This window comes from Bos mutus, chromosome 18 (assembly GCF_027580195.1).
Source record: "Bos mutus isolate GX-2022 chromosome 18, NWIPB_WYAK_1.1, whole genome shotgun sequence".
In the NCBI taxonomy this organism is placed as follows: Eukaryota; Metazoa; Chordata; class Mammalia; order Artiodactyla; family Bovidae; genus Bos; species Bos mutus.
In genome coordinates, this window is record NC_091634.1 from 38,433,785 (window position 1) to 38,452,723 (window position 18,939).

At 38.3% G+C, this 18,939-nt stretch overlaps 1 protein-coding gene across 1 annotated transcript; it reads right to left on the reverse strand.

Moving 5' to 3' along the window:
- Positions 1-913: 913 nt before the first annotated feature.
- Positions 914-18,904, reverse strand: NUDT21 (nudix hydrolase 21). Its single transcript, XM_005899866.3, has 7 exons — positions 18,644-18,904; positions 13,379-13,579; positions 12,445-12,508; positions 8,198-8,287; positions 6,635-6,710; positions 5,825-5,939; positions 914-4,573 (listed from the first exon to the last, which is right to left on the reverse strand). Exons 1-7 carry the CDS (start codon positions 18,757-18,759, stop codon positions 4,552-4,554), a joined length of 684 nt encoding a protein of 227 aa, XP_005899928.1. The 5' UTR covers positions 18,760-18,904; the 3' UTR covers positions 914-4,551.
- Positions 18,905-18,939: the final 35 nt, after the last annotated feature.

Genomic DNA, 18,939 nt, shown 5'->3' on the forward strand with positions numbered 1-18,939 from the left:
ATTTAGATATATTATTGTTTTCATTTTTTTTAATATCCAAAATCCTTCTATATCCATGACCTCATTTGAATTTCACCCTGCCATGAGAAAGGCTGAGTAGTTTTCGTGTTAAGGTTCTGAACAGCCTAGGAAACGAACCTCATCTAATCCAGTAGCCTTCAGTGTTTGCCCACAGAATTCTGTTGGTGTTTTCATTAGCTTGACCAATGTGTTCCACTACTGAATCCAGCAGAGGGGAAAAAATAACCAAGTCAAGTTTGTAGGGAAAAAAAGTAAGCTAATGGGAATATTACAACGTGTAGCTTTTGTTTCATAATTTTTCATAGCTCTATGGTGCCTGCTGTAAAATATACAAGTAGTAAAATTTTCAGAAAAACTTCACAATAAGTTTATCAGGTTTGTTCAACCTTTGTTCAAGGCTATGGTTTTATTACACATATTCTCAAGTTCTGAGTTACTATTACAATGATGGAATTAAATTACAAAGTGTTACAGAAGTAGCAAGCATGGTGTCACAGACCATCATGACCTTCAAGCAAATCTGATTAAAAGAAAAAAAAAACAAAAACTGAAGTCAATACTCTATGGAAACTGAGACCTCCAATGATATAACACAGTTAGCAAAATTGTATGTCTACTTATAAATGCCAGTCTTCAAGTTCCAAGTCCTTAAACATTGCAGAAAATGACCCTTTCACCTCACAGGAAACTGAATCTGCCTAAGACCACTGCCAACACACAAGGGAGGAATGTGAGCGGAGGGCAACACAGACGTCCCAGGTCTCCAGGTCCCTGCTGTTACGCAAGTTGTCTCTTACCTAATGTAATGGCCCCTGGCCAATGATACTGAAAAAGAATCACGCAGGATTTCTCATGGCACACTATGGTTAGTAGCCACACACAAAAGTCAGAGTCATTCTGTTTTAATTTTTTTATTGAAATGACAATAAAATAAAATAAAATAAGAACAGTGAACATTTTAATCAAACTTTAACTTTACAATTATAAAAATATAACCAAAACTTCAGTTTCTTTTATACATTTTTCTATAAACCTAACGCCAGAATAATTCTCAAAGCCAAACTATAAATGATTCTTGTACACTATGATGTGAACACAGCAACCAAAGTTTAAGTTTTTAAAGCACTGATCTTTCCCTTAACAGAACATGATACATTTTCCCAACTTAACTCTAGTCTCACAATACAATCCAACACTAAAATACAATTACATCTTAACTGGCTTAATCTAGACTTAGGTTTTAGTTTTCTTTTTCCCCAAAACAAGCTAGATAAATACAATACAAGCTAATATTAAAGTGTGTTTTATGGCTCAAGTCAAATTATAGTATTATGCTTTGCATTATGTATTTAACAAAAGCAAATAGCTTCAAATGAGTCCAGTTTAACCCAAATAATGAGTGATGTAAAACATGTGGAGTAATTATGGGAAGCCGAACCTTACACTTATAAAAGCTGACCCATATCAAAGTCAAAGCCCACTAAGCCTCTTCTGGCAAATGCAATATGCAAAATCTCACGCTCTCAGAAGTGGTCTTACTGAGGGGCATAAACTGTTCCAAACACTATGAATGAGTGAAAACATCAAGTTTGAGGAACTCCAAGGAGGAAAAGGTACTCCAAGCATTTCATCTCAAGTGACTAAGCAGGTACTTTAAAGAAGAGGCATTAAAAAACTGAAAGCATAAGAGTCACACTATTTAAGGGAATTTTAAGTGAATGACTAGCTGGTTTGCTGAATCTGAGCAACTCCACCTCTCACTTCTGACTAAACATATAAGAAAACAGACTGACTAGTTTGGTTATGTTTGATCCAAATAAAATACTAATTCAACAAAACCCTTAAACATAAAAAAGGAATTACTGCAACACAAAATGCTGTAATAATTACAAGGGAAGACAACAATAAAAAGTAAAAAAATCTTTTAACTGTTGTCAAAAGATGGATTCAAACACAGAACTGTCATTATGCTATTTTAAGTATCATCCACTTATTAAAAAAACCATAAGTCTTCATCACATAGAAAAAAACACAAATTTCGCTTTTCTTCAAAGGGATGTCAATCCTAAATATGATTTATAACATTTGAGTAAAACTTTATTTTTTTCCCCTCAATCTATTGAATACTTTCCAATGCCATTTAGTAGTTTTATATAGGATATGCACTACTTACTCAGGGAAAAGATCATGACATATATTGTAATTATACAATGCAAAAGAAGGCTTTCATTTACAAACAAACCTGGAAAACAAGGCATTCAAACATATAAGTCATTTAAAACTAGTCAGTATTGATTATGTAAAGAATTGGAATGAACATTTTAAGACTGTTAGTTCTTGAAGAAATGATAAGAACTTACATATCAAAGTGTTAATTAAACAGTACCCTGTACCCTCTTTCTAATGGACTACATCAAATTTGAACTTCCCCAGTTCTATTTTCATCAGGAAACCTAACGAGAGCACTGGGATACAACTATAACAAGTTCAAAAACAAGTTTTAAAATGTGTTTGAATTATGAATTTTAACTCAAAATCAGATCTTATATATTCCAGGTTAGTAACTCCAGCTTACCATTTTTCTCACGTAAGCCCCAAAGTATGGATGACTCAAGCACTTATATTACTGGAAGTAATGATCAAGAAAGGATTTCTAGGTCAAAGCTTGAGTTACAAAAGAACATGAGTGGCCTCGAATCGGATGACATTTCAACTCTAACACTCCTTACTGACAACACTTCAAATCACACCACAAAAAAGTCTGCCTCTCTTCACCTTCCCCAAAGGGCATGAGCTAACACACCTCAAAGTGGTCACCATAGCTTTCCAATTGGAGGCCAGAAATTTGGAGGCCAAAAAATTATGGAAGGTAGGCTGGAGACTGAGCCATGTCCATCTCTGCCTTCCCCAATCTTGTAGGATGCATCAGTGAGCTCAACAGTAAAATTACAGTTAGCTAGAAACATGTGAATGTGAAGCAGAACAGCAGAACTGTTACACTTGAAGGAGGGGGACTATCCATAGAAACAGGCTCTTTCAAAGGCGATCCCTGGTCATTTTTGGTCCGGGAGACAGATGCTCACCTATTAGTAGGCACAGTTATAGCCACTATTAGATTCACAACCGTGTGAAGGTTTCTTAGGACCTCACCTAGTTGAATGTTTAAAATTGCTCAGTTGCTCTCGGTCTAAATAGGAAGCCTATTTTCTCAAGCCTAAATAGGAAGAATATAGGATGTATCTTTCACGTCACCCAATATTTAGGAGACTAGCTCTGTCATCAGTACCATAAAGATGCACAACTAACCAAAAGTTCATTTCTATCTATGAAAAACATAACTAGCAATCTATTTTAGTAGCTGCATCTTATAAGACTTCCTTTACATTAAACCTACAATCAACCGTTTATAATAAGGCATACACAATGTACTATTAAGAAATAACAAGGCCAATTCTTTTGCCTTAAGAATTTTTTTTTATTCCCTCAAATTTGATCCTAATTTAACTGTGCTTTTAGGATTCTTAAATTTGGTATTTTTCTCTTAGGCTGACAAAATCTAATTCTGATTATTCCAAAATATTTTTGAAAAGGCTTTATGTCACTTTTTAAAACCAAACTTTCATCTCATTGGCTATAACTCCACATTAATTGAAATAACAAACTTTATAATCCAAGAGTTCAAAACCTAACAGACCCACTTTTAGAAACTTCCTTCACAGATCACCATTTCACCACAGCCATAAAAATAATTAAGACACATAATTTCACAAGAGCACAGATAATGAATACTTCCCTTATTGGGGGGGGGGGGTGTTTAATTGAGCCCTGGACCTCTTTTTATACCAACTCCCAGGTCAATCTTAACAGTTTCCTGTATGGTTAACGTCTGTTGCTTGTGAAATAAGGTCTAGCTACGCTGGTACAAAATGTACTCATCAATAATACACTTGGAGTTCTGCTGTGATATAACTCGTAGAGAGTGTAAAATTGGTATAGCAGTTGCACCTTGGATTCAATCAAACAAATGCAGTTCCCCAAAGTAACAGACAATCCTCATCACAAAAATCTACAACATGGTCTTGGGAGTATACCCCCAAGAATGGTATCAGAGCAAAGAGTCCCACTTAAGCCTTCGCTTAAGGCTTGACTGACCTTAATCAGCCATTATATCTTAACATTCACCTGTCTAGTTGGGGAAAAGGAATCCTCACCTGTAAGAATTTTACAAGTTTAATGTGAAATTAAAAAACAAAACAATAACAAAAAAACAAATAGAAAGAAGTCCACTTTCTTTAATGTTGTACAAAAAATATTTGTGTAGAACCAAAAGTAAACTAAACAATATCACATTTGTTTACAGCACAATCTAGCTTTTCATATTAACTTTACTATTCAGACAATAGAAAGTAGGTGCTAATTTCAGGACTGGGAAAGAGATAACATCAAAAAAACTTCAGGGACGTTTATTCTACACTGTGTATAGCTGTGCTCACAGAGACGGCTTCTCTTACTTCTCTGCTGTGCAGCAACTCAGTTGTATATAAAATTGAACCTGAATTTTAAAAAGAACAATATCTTTATTAAAAACAATATTATTTACATTTTTTCTACATTAGATAAATTTATCTGGACATTTAAACTCTCCCTTGATATTTTGGGCATTTTCTACATAGACACCCTTTTCTTCCACTTGTCATATCTTACATTCAATGCTGCTGAATACTTATAACTTAAAAAAATTCTAATAGTGTAAGTTTGATTATCCACTTTCCTTGAAGTAAACATTTTTATACCTCATTGTATTCTGACCACCCAGCACAATTACTGTTACCTTACAGTGTTTAAATAAATGAGTAACATGACTCTTTTTTCATATCCCATACTTCAATGTATAACCCATCAACAGACCAAAGCACAGGAACAAAAGATGAAGTCTGACTTCAGTGCCAGAACAGAAAGACCAATTTCACACTTAACACGCTTTCACAGAAGGCCAAGATCACAACTGAAATTGTTTTTAAAGTAACATTTGTTAAGCATTTACCAGGTGCCTGGCATTATTCTGAGCACTTTATTATATGTTATTTCACCTAGTCCTTATAAATCTTTGAAGCTGGGTCTACCACCCCCTTTACAGGTGAAGAAATAGGTATAATAATTTGTTAGAGACCACACTGCCCGGAAGCAATGATAGTGGAATTCAAATCCACACACAGACTGTAGAATCCATATTATTAACCACTATGTTATTCTGTGAGTCCTATCTGTTACTGACAAGGACCTCAACCAGCATAAGTCAATTTAAAAAACAAAACAACACACATTTCTCATCACTCCATCTGCCTTAAAAAAATAAATAAATAAACTCCATGTAAAAATTCAGGACTCAATCCTACATGCCCCAACTTGGACCTGAATAGATTTCCCAATGAGTAATGAGAATACTCATTACGACAAGAGATTCAATTCTCCACAGTTTCATATACATAACTCCCATCACATTTATTATACATTGTCGACTACGATTTTACCATCTCTTCTTTTATGATGATTTCAAACTTACCTGTAGAAAATACCAGATTTGGAAAAGAACAGAAGCACCAATACCAGAATGTCATGCTGCAACTTAAGGTCTGAGGACACAGTCATCTTTGGCTTAATCTACATAAGACCTAGGGATCCATCTACTGTCTTAGTGTCCTTGAAGACCAAAATTTATGAACTATCCCTCCTCAAGTGGCTTCAATTATTTTAAATCCGCCAGTTTAGATGAAGCAAACACAAAAAGCCCAACTTTCCATACCTGCTCAAAAGCTGGGGGAGACTAGAAATGATGGGTCCATATCCAGGTGCATTGTCATACAGTTCAAATAGCGGTGCAGCTACCAGCTTGTAATTTTTAGGGACTGCAAACAAGGCTAAAACAAAAACAGTGTTTACTGGCTAAAACAAAAACAGTGTTTATTGGCTAAAATAAAAACAGTATTCATTTTCTATACTTCCTTGTATAATCACTGCTTCTGCTTCACTAGTAATCACCAATTTTACATTTGAGAAACTTCTGAGGAAAAAAATAATTCTCATTAACACATTTTGATTGTGTCTTTTAAGAGAAGGTCAGTCACAGCTTTGAAATGGACTCTAAAGAAATCCATGCTGTTAACAACCAAGAGCACCTTATGAGTGCTGGCTCTGGGAGAAAGGAGAAGAGACTCTTGATATTCTAATTTATTTTGAATTCCATTTTAAAAGTACCAAAAATCAGAGTAATTAGTTGTTAATGTGCACAACAGAGCTAAAGACTCTATTATAAAAAAATCAATTCATCTGTCTCCTAAAATTTTATCACAATGTGAAATTAATACCAGCAGCTAAAGTTATTAAAAATACTATAACCTGATATTTTTGGCTCCAGTTATTTACTCTTCCCCGGTAACATAACTGGCATATCCAAGAAAAACTAGGTAATTGTGGATAAAAATGGTATGTGTTTTTAGTTTTACAATAAATTCCCAAATTCAAGTAACTTGAGGAAAAACCACAAATAGAGGTATCCTTGAAATTACACTATAGAAGTTTTTAGATGGCTGCCTTCAAAAACAAAGTAACTTACCTTTCTCTTGAAGCTGAACCAGAAACAACTTCTTATGTTCCTTAGGTTTTGTAATATGTGCAGGAATATATGGATACTAAAATAATAAGAGAATAATTTGTAGTTGCCAAGCCATCCCTGACACCTCCCATGCCTCCACTGACCAACTTCTCCCATTTCAGACTTTAAGCTCAAGTATCAGGCCTGAAGACCAACTTCTTTATAACCCCAATAGAATTTGAACGTGTACACCATGGCTTCATCTATTTATTACGTGTTTATCCCCTAATACAGTGTAAACTCCCTGAAGAAGAACCCTTTCTAGTTTTCCCTTTACCTAACAGATCTGGTACCTAACAGATGAACTAATAAATATATGCTTTAATAAATATAAAATATCAAGCAGTAAATGATTCAGTCACAGAAACAATTATAGGTTGACAAGTTTAAACACAATGAAGTCTGACATAAATAATTATAATAAAAGTTGTCTTTTAAAAACATATCATTACAAATTTAAATTTGCTAGAATCCTGATGCAGACCATGTTTACTAAATAAAAAGTTTAAATACAATAAGGTGCTCGACAGGAAATTTCTCCCCACAATTGCCACACACCCCACATGTGACAATGCTGCAAGAACACTGGATGAGCGGTCTCTGTCAGCTGAACAAAGTCAAATTGTTTGTGAAAATGGAGAAAATATTTTGAAGAATGCAAAGGAAAAAGAGAAGTACAGAGGGAAGGTTGCTACCTGAGAATGAAGAATTTTACACAAAGAATTCTAAAAGCCTAAGATAAGCTTTCTTCTGCTGCTGCTGTGCACACATAATGAAACCTCTCCTGCATCTCCCCATAATATATTCAGAGAAGCCTACTTTCCTTTTTGAAGTATTTGAGGGCAGGGGAATTTAAAAAGTGCTAAAAACAGGCATAATGGGAAAGGAGGATAAAAACAGAGGCTGCCTAAAGGAGGTTATCAGCATTCCCATTTCTGTAAGAAACTTGTGCAGAGACTAAGTATCCTTCCCAGAATGATACAGTTAAGCAATGATGCCAGGATTCAGTTGAGTCTGTCCAACTCTTACCTAACTGGAAAAGCCTATTCCCACTGTGCCATCCCAATGGGACCTAAACAGTCCTCCGACTACAGTAATCCCTAGGGTATAATGAATCAAGACAGCTAGCTGTCTCAGGCTTTGGAGGTACCATACATGATCATGAAAACCATGCACACTGGCATCAGAGAGATCCAATGAGGAGAGCGTGCTTCAAAACAACAAAAGGGTGGACAGCAGGGATGGAGCAGTCAAAAGGAATAGGACTGCTGAAGTATGACCATGAGCTAATTGGTGGGGGTGAGTGACAGCTAATGGGATTTGTTCACTTTTACTATGCTATTTTGGTACATATTTGAAATTTTCCTTTAAAAGAAAAAATGCTTGGCTTTTATTTTTTAATTTAAATTAATGAGAGAAAAAAGGAAATCTCAAGTCAAATTCTCTTACAAACTTTCTAAATGGCTAGAATTAAATCAGTTTCCTACTTCCCCAAATGTCCAGCAAATATAACTGAACACTGACCTGAGGAGGCTCAAAATTTGGTCTCCACCAGTTGCCAATGCAGTCATCGATAACCCAGTCTTGCAGGACTCCATCTTGACGACCCAATATCTGTCAAAAAGAAATGTCAGAGCCGGTAAACTAAATATACATACCAATGAATATCCTTCTTCAGTGAAGAAGGTATTTTTCACAGCACTCCTAATAGAGATGAATAGCTAATATGCTCCCATATAAATTTCCTTTCTACAATTTATCTGTGTCATTCTGCCCAAGACATAAACTATTAGTTCAAAACTGGCAAGCTAGCATCAACATAATGATGGAGGACCAACCCATCTGTTCTATGCCTTGGCACTGAAAATCAAAGATTAACTACCTATATCAACCAACGGCATAGAACAGTTTTCTAGAATCAACTATAGCTTTTTTAAACCACCCACCTAACCAAGCTATAGAAATAAGTATGCAAAATTCAGTTTTCATTTCCATAAATCTGTATAAGATTAAACGTAACTTAATCAGAGTTATGCTCTACACATTTTAATTGGCCAAAAATGGTTTTACAAAGTTCATGATGAGAAAAAGCAGTTAACTGTCCCATTTTACCATTCCCACTGGCTACAACTTTCAACTCTTAGCCATTTCCCCCCCTGATATTTGCCTCGTTTTTAAAAGCATTCTTCTTGTTTTTAAATAAGCTGTTTATCTCAGTTTTAGGTTTACAGAAAAGTTGAAGCCTAGAACTAAGGAAGCCCTAGAACTCCAGCTGTGAATCAGAGCTGAGAGCATCTACAGATTGAAGAGACTTCCCAAATGTCCCACAGCCAGTTTTCCTACTATTAATATCTTACATTAAGATAGCGTATTTGTCACAACCAAGGAACCAACACTGATAACCTTATTATTAACCGAAGTGCATATTTTCATCAGATAACCTTCATTTTTACCTAATGTCTTTTTTTCAGTTCCAGAATCCCACCCAGGATATTACACTATATTTGCATTTCTCCTCAGGCTTCTCTAAGACTGACAGTTTCTCAGACTTTCCTTATTTTTGATAACCTTCACAGTTTCGAGGAGTAGGAGTTAGGTATTTTGTTTTCTAGAATGCCCCCTATTAGACCGAGATTTCAGATTTCAGGGAATTGGGGAAGGAAAATCACAGAGGTAAAGTTTCATTCTCATCACATCATTGCAAGGGGGTACATTCCATTAACATGATTTATCATTGATATTAAATATTAACCTTGATCACCTGGCTGAGGTAGTATCTGTCAAGCTCTCTACTATACTTTTTAATAGTTACATTTTTAATATTCTTTTATGACCATTTCTTGATTGCTTTTCATTTTTAAAAACCTTTAAAAAAATTTAACACCCTCTACTGTGGAACAAGAATTTAGATCTTAAAACCATATTCCTCACTCATACTTTCTCTTCTACCATGCTCCCATTGTCGGTATTTAAATCAACATTCAGTATTTAATATGACTTGGTGAATCAGCAGAGCATTTATTAAACTATAATTACACACCCCTATTTGAACAACTATCCTTTCCTTCAGAGACAATACTCATTTCATTCACTATCACTAATTCATTCCCCACATTCTCCACAAGTTTAAATTTCTTCTCAATTCAAATATTATTCTATTTTCCTAAGAGACATTTTTCTATCATCCTGCTTCAATCTGTAGTTGCTCTCAGCCCTGATTCACAGCTGGAATTCTAGGGCTTCCCTTGTTTTCTCTCCTGTGTTATTAGATCCTCTCTATATTCTTAACCCTGTCCCTTCTTTCTTTCTTCATTCTTTCATTTAGTGGTGAATATCCTCCATCCACTAGCTTCCTAAAAAAAGGTATAAAAGACATCACCTTTATAGAAACTCTGCTGGGCTGGAAATAACTTTATCTGCACACTTGACTTATAGTTTGATTAGATAAAAAAGTCTCAGATGGACACTACGTACTTTCAGATTTATGAAGGTATGCTCCATGACTTAACTTCTGGTATTGTTTCTGGGAGGCTGATGCCATTTCTGACTTTAATGTTTTTGCATTTAACCCAGGTCTACCCATTCCTTGTCCCCAACTTTGGAAACTTTCAGGATTTTTCTCTTTACCCTTTTTCTAGAGAGAAGGCCAGTAGGTCTTTTCAATCTGAAAACTAATGATTAGGTTTGGGAAACTTTCTTGAATTATTGTTTTGCTAATTCCTTTTCCTCTGTTTTATTTATCCAGGTTAGATTTTATTTTTTAATTGAATTATAGTTGCTTAACAATGTTTCAGGTGTACAGCAACATGATTCAGTTATACATATACATATATATATAGCCTTTTTCAGATTCTTTTCCATTATAGGTTATTACAAGATACTGAATATAGCTTTCTGTGCTATACAGTAGGTCCTTATTGTTTCTACAGTTTATACTGATCCTTTTCTCTTACCTATGTTCTTTTTGTTCTACTTTCTGAGAGATTTCAACTCAATTTTTTAACTTATTACTCAATTTTTAATTCTGCCTTTAAAAAAAAATTACTCATGAGTCCTTTTTTGTTGGCTATATAGTCTTTTCTAATGGCACACTGTTCTACAGATACAATGTCTCCTTTTATCATATCAATAATACTAATTATAATTCTACTGATAACTGAATTTTCTGTTTCTGCTAAGTTCCCTTTGCTTCTTTTGCTCTTTCCTGTTTAGAAGTTTCCCCAAAAGCCTGGTGATACTGGATACCTGCTCGCAATTAAGGGTAAAATAAGCTGCCTAACTGACAACTCTGTGTACATGAGTGACAAGGCTACCCTAGTTCTTTGGGGAGATTCCCAAATATTATCTATCATCAAAGTATTCTTTGGAACTCTCCATTTTCTCCAGGGCGGTGGGGAAACCCTCTAATTTTCAACCTGGGGTATATAAACTAGCTGTTAACACTATCAGCCTAGTAGAAGTCTCACTATCCAGGCTGTAACTTCACTTATTCTCCCCACCTCCTTAACTTTTTCATTGCTTAGTGTTTTCCAATTCAATCTCTACCAAGAATTAATCAGCAGCAGTCTTTGCCTAAAAGTAAAGTAGGGAAGATGATCTAGGTACATCAATAATCCTATGCAGACTGCCAGTCAATTCAGCTTTCAGTCCATGCACACCCCCTCTTTCACAAGTACCCCCAATTCCTAAGCTTTTCTGATGTTCTAGAGTGCTGGGTCCTTGACTGCCCTTCTGGGAGACTGAGGTTTTGGCTAAGTCGATTATGATTCGCTCATCTGCCTTCTACCTTCAAACACTTTTTCCTTGTTACCGTCTCATTTTACAATCCATCAACCTACTGGACTTTTATCTTTCTAAAACCCCTTTAATGTTTTTTTTGGTGGAGTTATAAGAAAAAGCTTAGGTAAGCAGGTAGGTTCAATCTACCGTATATAAATGAAAGTTCAAACACAGCACAAAATTTAAGACTAACACTGCATTTTAGAAATACTAAAAAACAAGTCAAAGTGGAAGAAATACAGGTTTTAGTTTTGTCTCCTTTCTGTATTTGCCAAGGATTTTGCACAGAATATGTACTAGTTTTGTAACTAAGGGGGGTTGCATGCTAAGAAAGAAAACTATTTATTAATGAAACAGCCTACAATCTCAAAAACCTCCGGCATCTATATGCATCTAGCCCCAAGTCTTTAGAGACAGACATTAGAACAGCTTCTAAAAAGTAGCACAACCTGGGCAAAGCCTAAAAGGTATGTGCAAAAATGAAAATAGGTATGTAACAGGAATCATTCTCCTGTCAAAATTCCAACACCTACTCTGGAATAAAATTACCTGCATTCAAATCTCCAACTTCACCACACACTAGCTGTAAAATATCAAGGAAGCTACTTGCACTTTCTGTGCCCTAATTTATCAGTAAAACAGGATTAACAGCACCCACTTCCTAATGCTATTATGATGTTTAAACAAATTATTGCATGTAAAGCACTTAGAACACTGCTTAGCAATCAATACTCAGTAAATGTTGTTTTATTAACCATTATTGCTACATCAACTATTTCAATGGAAAATAATGCTATGACAAAGTATAAGTTCAACTTACAGAAAATAAACATTGTACTAACACTCTAAGATTTATGTTTTATTTACAGAAAACTAAATATTTAAAATAAACTCATCCTTTTCAAGGCATAAAAAAATCTGACTATGCATTAAGTTGACGGTATTTAGATGAGCATTAATGAAATCATCAAAGTGGTTAAACAGAAAAATACCTCTGTCATTAAGCGTTTTAGTCCTTCAACTTCATCTTCTCCTGGATTAAGCTCACCACCAGGTCTGTATAAAGGTTAAAATTTCAGCTTTCAACTTGTATTAACAATTTTGGTTAACAGGAAAAACACAATAATTACTACTTCTATCAAGTAACTTCGTAACACATTTCGGTGTCACGTAAGGCAATTAAAGCAAACAAATGTCAAATGGAGGGGGAAGAATGTGCTAGAAAACGGAATTCATGTCCATTCACGAGATTCACAGTACACAAACCCTAGTCTTAAAATATGTACCACAACATAAACATCACATAGTTGCTGGAAACCAGTACATCCCGATTTTTTCTCTCTGGAAGTTATCTAGTGATAATGGAGTCTAGAAATGCTGAGAGAGCAGTGGACCCACATTCTCTAGATCTGAAGAATGCAGCATTTTTTAAGAATTCCAAACTAAGTATATGAGAACACTCTTTTTGGTATAATCTAGTCAAACAGTTGTGGACTAAACATACTGAGAGATTTATAAACTTAAATGAGAAAACTAAATAATCATCTATAAAAATGTAAAGCATTTTAAGAATAGGAAACACTATTGATCCTAAGCAAGAAATAAAATCAGTTGTTCTCAGTAATGCTACAAAGACATCTAGAAATTGAACTTGGACTCGTTTGTTTCATAGGGCTTGTCTCAAGCTCAGTCATTAGCATCAACAATACACAGAAACATGAAGATTTCTAGTTAGGCCATTCTAGTTAGACCATAGTTCATAAATGAACACTGCAATGGAGGAAAAAAAATGCTTTTGAGTTTCTCTTCCAAGACTCCAATAACAGCCGTGTTTGTTGAGACAAATGACTAAAAGCTAAAGCTGTATTTTAAAGCTGCATAAAACAGCCATCTTACTCAAAGTTGTTCATTTCCAATGACACTTACAATTTGAAGAACGTTGTTCCCAGCTGTAGCAGTAACACATGGGGTAGCCGGTGCTCATGGACAATCAAAACCCCTTCTACAGTCCTCCTCATGCCAATTTTATCAAATTCCTCCCTCATGCGCTGAAATCTGGCTGCAACAGAGCTGTCCTTCTCATAGAGGGGTTCTTTTGTACCAAAAGTGTAATTGGTAAGAGGGTACCTGTGATCCAAAGACAGATATCTGAGAACTGTAGACAATAAATTACTAGGACAGACACCAATCATAGAAAAGAAACCTTGGTAAAAAGTGTATATATATATTGCACTTAGAGACAAAGAATTTGAAAAAAGTTAAACAACTAGTTAATAAGACAGCAGAGAAGGAAATGGCAACCCACTCGTGTTCTTGCCTGGAGAATCCCAGGGACGGGGGAGCCTGGTGGGCTGCCGTCTCTGGGGTCACAGAGAGTCGGTCACGACTGAAGTGACTTAGCAGCAGCAGCAGCAGAGATTAGAATCTAGCTCTCTGGACTCTAAAGCCAGAGTTTTCATTAGCTCAATGCTGTTACTTCCTACTTGAACTCTCAAGTATAGATGAAGGGAAGTGAAGTTTCGTCCGACTCTTTGCGACCCTGTAGACTGTAGCCTACCAGGCTCCTCTGTCCATGGGATTTCCAGGCAGTAGTACTGGAGTGGATTGCCATTTCCTTCTCCAGGGGATCTTTCCAACCCAGGGTTCAAACCCGGGTCTTCGACATTGTAGACAGATGCTTTACCGCTTGAGCCACCAGAGAAGTCGAGGTCAAGTATAGATGACAATATCCTTAAAGCTCTTAAATGCATAGAGGAGTGGCTATCTGAATAACTGGCTGCTGCTGCTAAGTCGCTTCAGTCGTGTCCAACTCTGTGTGACCCCATAGATGGCAGCCCACCAGGCTCCCCCATCCCTGGGATTCTCCAGGCAAGAACACTGGAGCGGGTTGCTATTTCCTTCTCCAATGCATGAAAGTGAAAAGTAAAATTGAAGTCGCTCAGTCGTGTCCGACTCTTCACGATCCCATGGACTGCAGCCCACTAGGCTCCTCCGTCCATGGGATTTTCCAAGCAAGAGTACTGGAGTGGGGTGCTATTGCCTTCTTCGAGAAACTGGCAATCCTCTGGTATTAGATGCTAACATTGTCAACCTGGCTAATGTGCCCTTGGGCTCCTCTACCAATCTAATCATAAATTCTATTAATTATGGGTGCTAATGCCTGATGTCTTTTTCTACAAACTGAGCCACCACTTTCCATCATCTCCTCATTTATTTTCTATTTGTCCCGTCAACTATTGTCAGAGTTTTCTGGTACCTTTCTTCAGATGAGCTTTTCTTTCCCTTATAAGATGTTGAGCCTTCTGCATTTCTTCTATTCAGTATCTTTATTCTTCCTTTCTCTTCATTTGAATCTTTTGCTGACTAGATGTAATTATAAACATTCTCTACTTCTTTAGCAAGAATTCAAAATACAACATATTGAAAAGTTTTCTTCTTGCCTAGTAAATATTTCTTCCTTAAAAATAGTTTAAAAACTCATTTCATCACAGGTACCACCTTGCAACCCTTTGATCGTAAGACTTACAGAAAGCAGCCTTTGATTATAAACCTTTGGGTAAGAATGCCTTGGCCACATTTGCCTGTCCCCAGCATATCTTGTCTACCAAAACACCTTGTGTTAGAAGTCAACAACTACCTAACTAATCCACTAAGCTATTCTTAGAAGGGGAACAAATCAAGGTTGCCAAAATGTAAAAAAAAAAAATTAATCCCAGAAGCCAAATTCCAGGCCTAAGTGAAGCAGCGCTAAAGTAACTAAAATAAACTATTTCCAAGGTGCTCTAAAGATTTTAGGACCTTCCCCAGTACACTCAATTCTAAATCTAACACCTTCATCATGAGTAGCAGCAACCCCACATAGCACTTTGTGCCCTGCAATTAAAAAAAAAAAAAAAAGCTTTGTATACATTAACATTCAGTTCTCATCACCTGAATTAGAATTAAAGATAGCTCTAATACATCTCGATTGCAAACCCAGCTCTCATATCAAAAGATGCCATTAAGATGAAATATAAGACTGTTCAGCTGTGAAGTCAGTGCCAGCCCAGACACATCTGTAGTACTCCCATCCTACTGTGAGCTTTGTAAAGCAGGGACTACACCTGACTTCCTCACCACTGTCTACGCAGCATTAATCCTAGTGCCTGCTACAAACTAAGCATTCATGCAATATTTCCTCATAAAATATACTGGAGGAGAGAGAACTTATTTTCAATTTAGGCCATTACTCAACCAGGTGAACTGAATTCACAACAATTCTTTCTGAATACTGTGATTATACAGGAGAGGCAAAGTACTGCGAATCCATTAACTCATAACTTTAATGGAGCAAAAATTGAAACATTTCCACCAAGTTAGTTCAGAGAAGGCAATGGCACCCCACTCCAGTACTCTTGCCTGGGAAATCCCATGGATGGAGGAGCCTGGAAGGCTGCAGTCCATGGGGTCTCTGAGGGTCGGACACGACTGAGCGACTTCACTTTCACTTTTCACTTTCATGCACTGGAGAAGGAAATAGCAACCCACTCCAGTGTTCTTGCCTGGAGAGTCCCAGGGACCGGGGAGCCTGGTGGGTTGCCGTCTACGGGGTCGCACAGAGTCAGATACGACTGAAGTGACTTAGCAGTAGCAGTAGCAGTTCGACATAATGGCTTGATGCAAAACGATCGAATAATCAAGGTAAAGTAAGGTAAAACTGTGAGCACTAACAATAGTAACCAATGAAAGTAATACAGAAGCTGTGCTTTCGCATTTAAAACAAAAACATTTAGCCTTTTCCGTTTCATGGGAATACTATGAGGATTTTTCTAAAGATGTGATGTGAAATTAAAATGCTATTATGTTAGTGTAATAGCTAGAGATATTAACTTGTATGTGTATGCTCAGTCGCTCAGTCATATCCAACTCTTTGCCACCCCATGGACCACAGCCCAACAGGCTCCCCTGTCCATGGGATTTTCAAGGCAAGAATACTGGAGGGGTTGCCACTTCCTCCTCCAGGTGATCTTCCTGACCCAGGGATCAAAATGGTGTCTCCTGTTCTGCCCTGGCTGGTGGATTCCCTACCGCTAGTGCCACCTGGGAAGTCTGTTAATATATATAGTATCTACTACTTGTATGAAGTTAAGTGAAGTCCCTTTGTCGTGTCCGACTCTTTGCCACCCCATGAACTGTAGCCTACCAGGCTCCTCTGTCCGTGGGATTCTCCGGGCAAGAATACGGAGTAGTTTGCCATATCCTTCTCCAGGGGATCTTCCCAACCCAAGGACTGAAACTAGTTCTCCCGCACTGCGGGTAGACTTTTACTGTTTGAGCCACTGCTGCTGCTGCTAAGGCGCTTCAGTCGTGTCCAACTCTGTGCGACCCAATAGACAGCAGCCCACCAGGCTCCCCCGTCCCTGGGATTCTCTAGGCAAGAACACTGGAGTAGGTTGCCATTTCCTTCTCCAATGCATGAAAGTGAAAAGTGAAAGTGAAGTCGCTCAGTCGTGTCCGACTCTTAGCGACCCCACGGACTGCAGCCTACCAGGCTCCTCCATCCATGGGATTTTCCAGGCAAGAGTACTGGAGTGGGGTGCCATCGCCTTCTCTGGTCTGAGCCACTAGGGAATTCCTATTACTTGTATGCTTGTATAGTTCCAGATTTCATAAACCCAACATTTTTATTACCTGAATTTCCATCACCTGTTCTGTCAAATAAAACAAAACCATCTTTTCAATTCAAATCCCTTTTGAGCAAATTTCATTTGTTTGAAGATAAAGTAGAGAAACACCTAATGTTCCCTACCAAAACACCAGTATCAGTAAATCCTTGCATCCTTTAAATACTGACCAACATAAACTGCTCATTTTCCTCCATTAGCTTGGCACCATGGTGCCTCTCAAACTCTCAGAAATGATTTTTTTTTTTTTTTTAAAAGAAAAAGCATACTGATAAATTTCTTGAGCAAGACATAGCCCAAATTTCAATTCCCTGCCACAGATTACTTCTGAGAGTGGCTTCGAAATGCAATGGCTTTAAGCGCTTAAACAATAAGATGTTAAAAGTAAAACGCAGCCCACAATGGGTTCTCTGGACTACATTTTGGTCCTCTCCAAGGACAGAAAAGGCTTCCCAGGTGGCTCAGTGGTAAAGAATCCGCCTGCCTGGCAAGAGACCCGGGTTCGATCCCTGGGTCGGGAAGATCCTCCGGAGAATTGCAACCCACTCTAGTATTCTGGCGTGGAAAATCCCATGGACAGAGGAGCCTGGACGTCTGCAGTCCCTGGGACGCCGAAGAGTCAGACACGTCTTAGAGCCTGAACTACCACCTCCAAGGTCTGAAAGCCCATCTACAGTGAAAGCCCCAGCCCCCTCCCAAGCTGGGGCCTCCTGGCAGCTCGGATGCTGTCGCTGCGGCGGCGAAAACATGTAACGGAACATGGGGGAAGTCAGACAGCCCTAAGCAGATGAATAAAAGTCAGACAGCCCTAAGCAGATAAATAAAATGTATTCAGGAGCCCACACTCAATAAAGCAACAGAGGAAAAGACTAAGCCTGCGCATTATAGCTAGATCTCGAAAGCTTACTATTAAAGCAAAGCCTAAACGGCAAAAACGATATACTACGTTATACTGCTGCTGCTGCGTGTCTGACTCTGTGCGACCCCATAGACGGCAGCCCACCAGGCTTCCCCATCCCTGGGATTCTCCAGGCAAGAATACTGGAGTGGCTTGCCATTTCCTTCTCCAGTGCATGAAAGTAAAAAGTGAAAGTGAAGTCGCTCAGTCATGTCCGACTCTTAGCGACCCCATGGACTACAGCCTACCAGGCTCCTCCATCCATGGATTTTCAGGCAAGAGTACTGGAGTGGGGTGCCATTGCCTTCTCCTACGTTATACTACTCACAACAAATAAAAACACACAAAATGCCATATACGCGCCGTTAAAGGATAAACACCACGGTTTGCGGCTGATTATCTCCACAGACGTGGGGAAAGAATGAGTTCAAAGCATTTTCTACATTGAATGCAGGGACATGGAAACAAGCCATCTTTCCAGGAAAGGGAAAACCCTCTCAAGTAGGGCTCTACTCTGTGGCGCTGGAAGGTGAGGAAGGGAAGGCCGCTCCAGAAGACTGGAGTCTTTAGGGGCGCTCACGACCAAGGGGATGCAGACAGAACCGCGCGCGAGGAACAGGCCGCACTTACAGGTTGATGGTGCGCTCCAGGGTGAGGGGCTTGGTCTGCTGGATATACTTGTTGCCGAACTGGGTGACTCCCCGGGGCCAGCCGGTCTGCGAGCGATTGGGCGGCACCACGGACATGCTGGAGAGCTCGGGCACTAGCAGCGAGCGGGAAACGGGAGGCAGGGAGACTTTCCCTGTGTGAGCAGCGGTTGTCTGCGTCCCAGTCAGCAGCCGCCGGCGGCCATTAACAAGGGAACGCCGAAAGAGGCATACGGACGCCGGAAGTGCACCCGGAGCCTCTGGCGGCAGGAAGTAGAA

What these genes read in the sequence shown, in the direction of transcription:
- NUDT21 (XM_005899866.3), bottom strand. Translation starts at nt 18,759, where the DNA reads ATGTCCGTGGTGCCGCCCAATCGCTCGCAGACCGGCTGGCCCCGGGGA. An exon ending in CTGGAGCGCACCATCAACCT is followed by an intron (nt 13,580 to 18,643) that starts GTAAGTGCGGCC and finishes TTTGGATCACAG; the next exon opens with GTACCCTCTTACCAATTACA. An exon ending in CTCCCCCAGCTTTTGAGCAG is followed by an intron (nt 4,574 to 5,824) that starts GTATGGAAAGTT and finishes TTTAAAATTCAG; the next exon opens with GTTCAATTTTATATACAACT.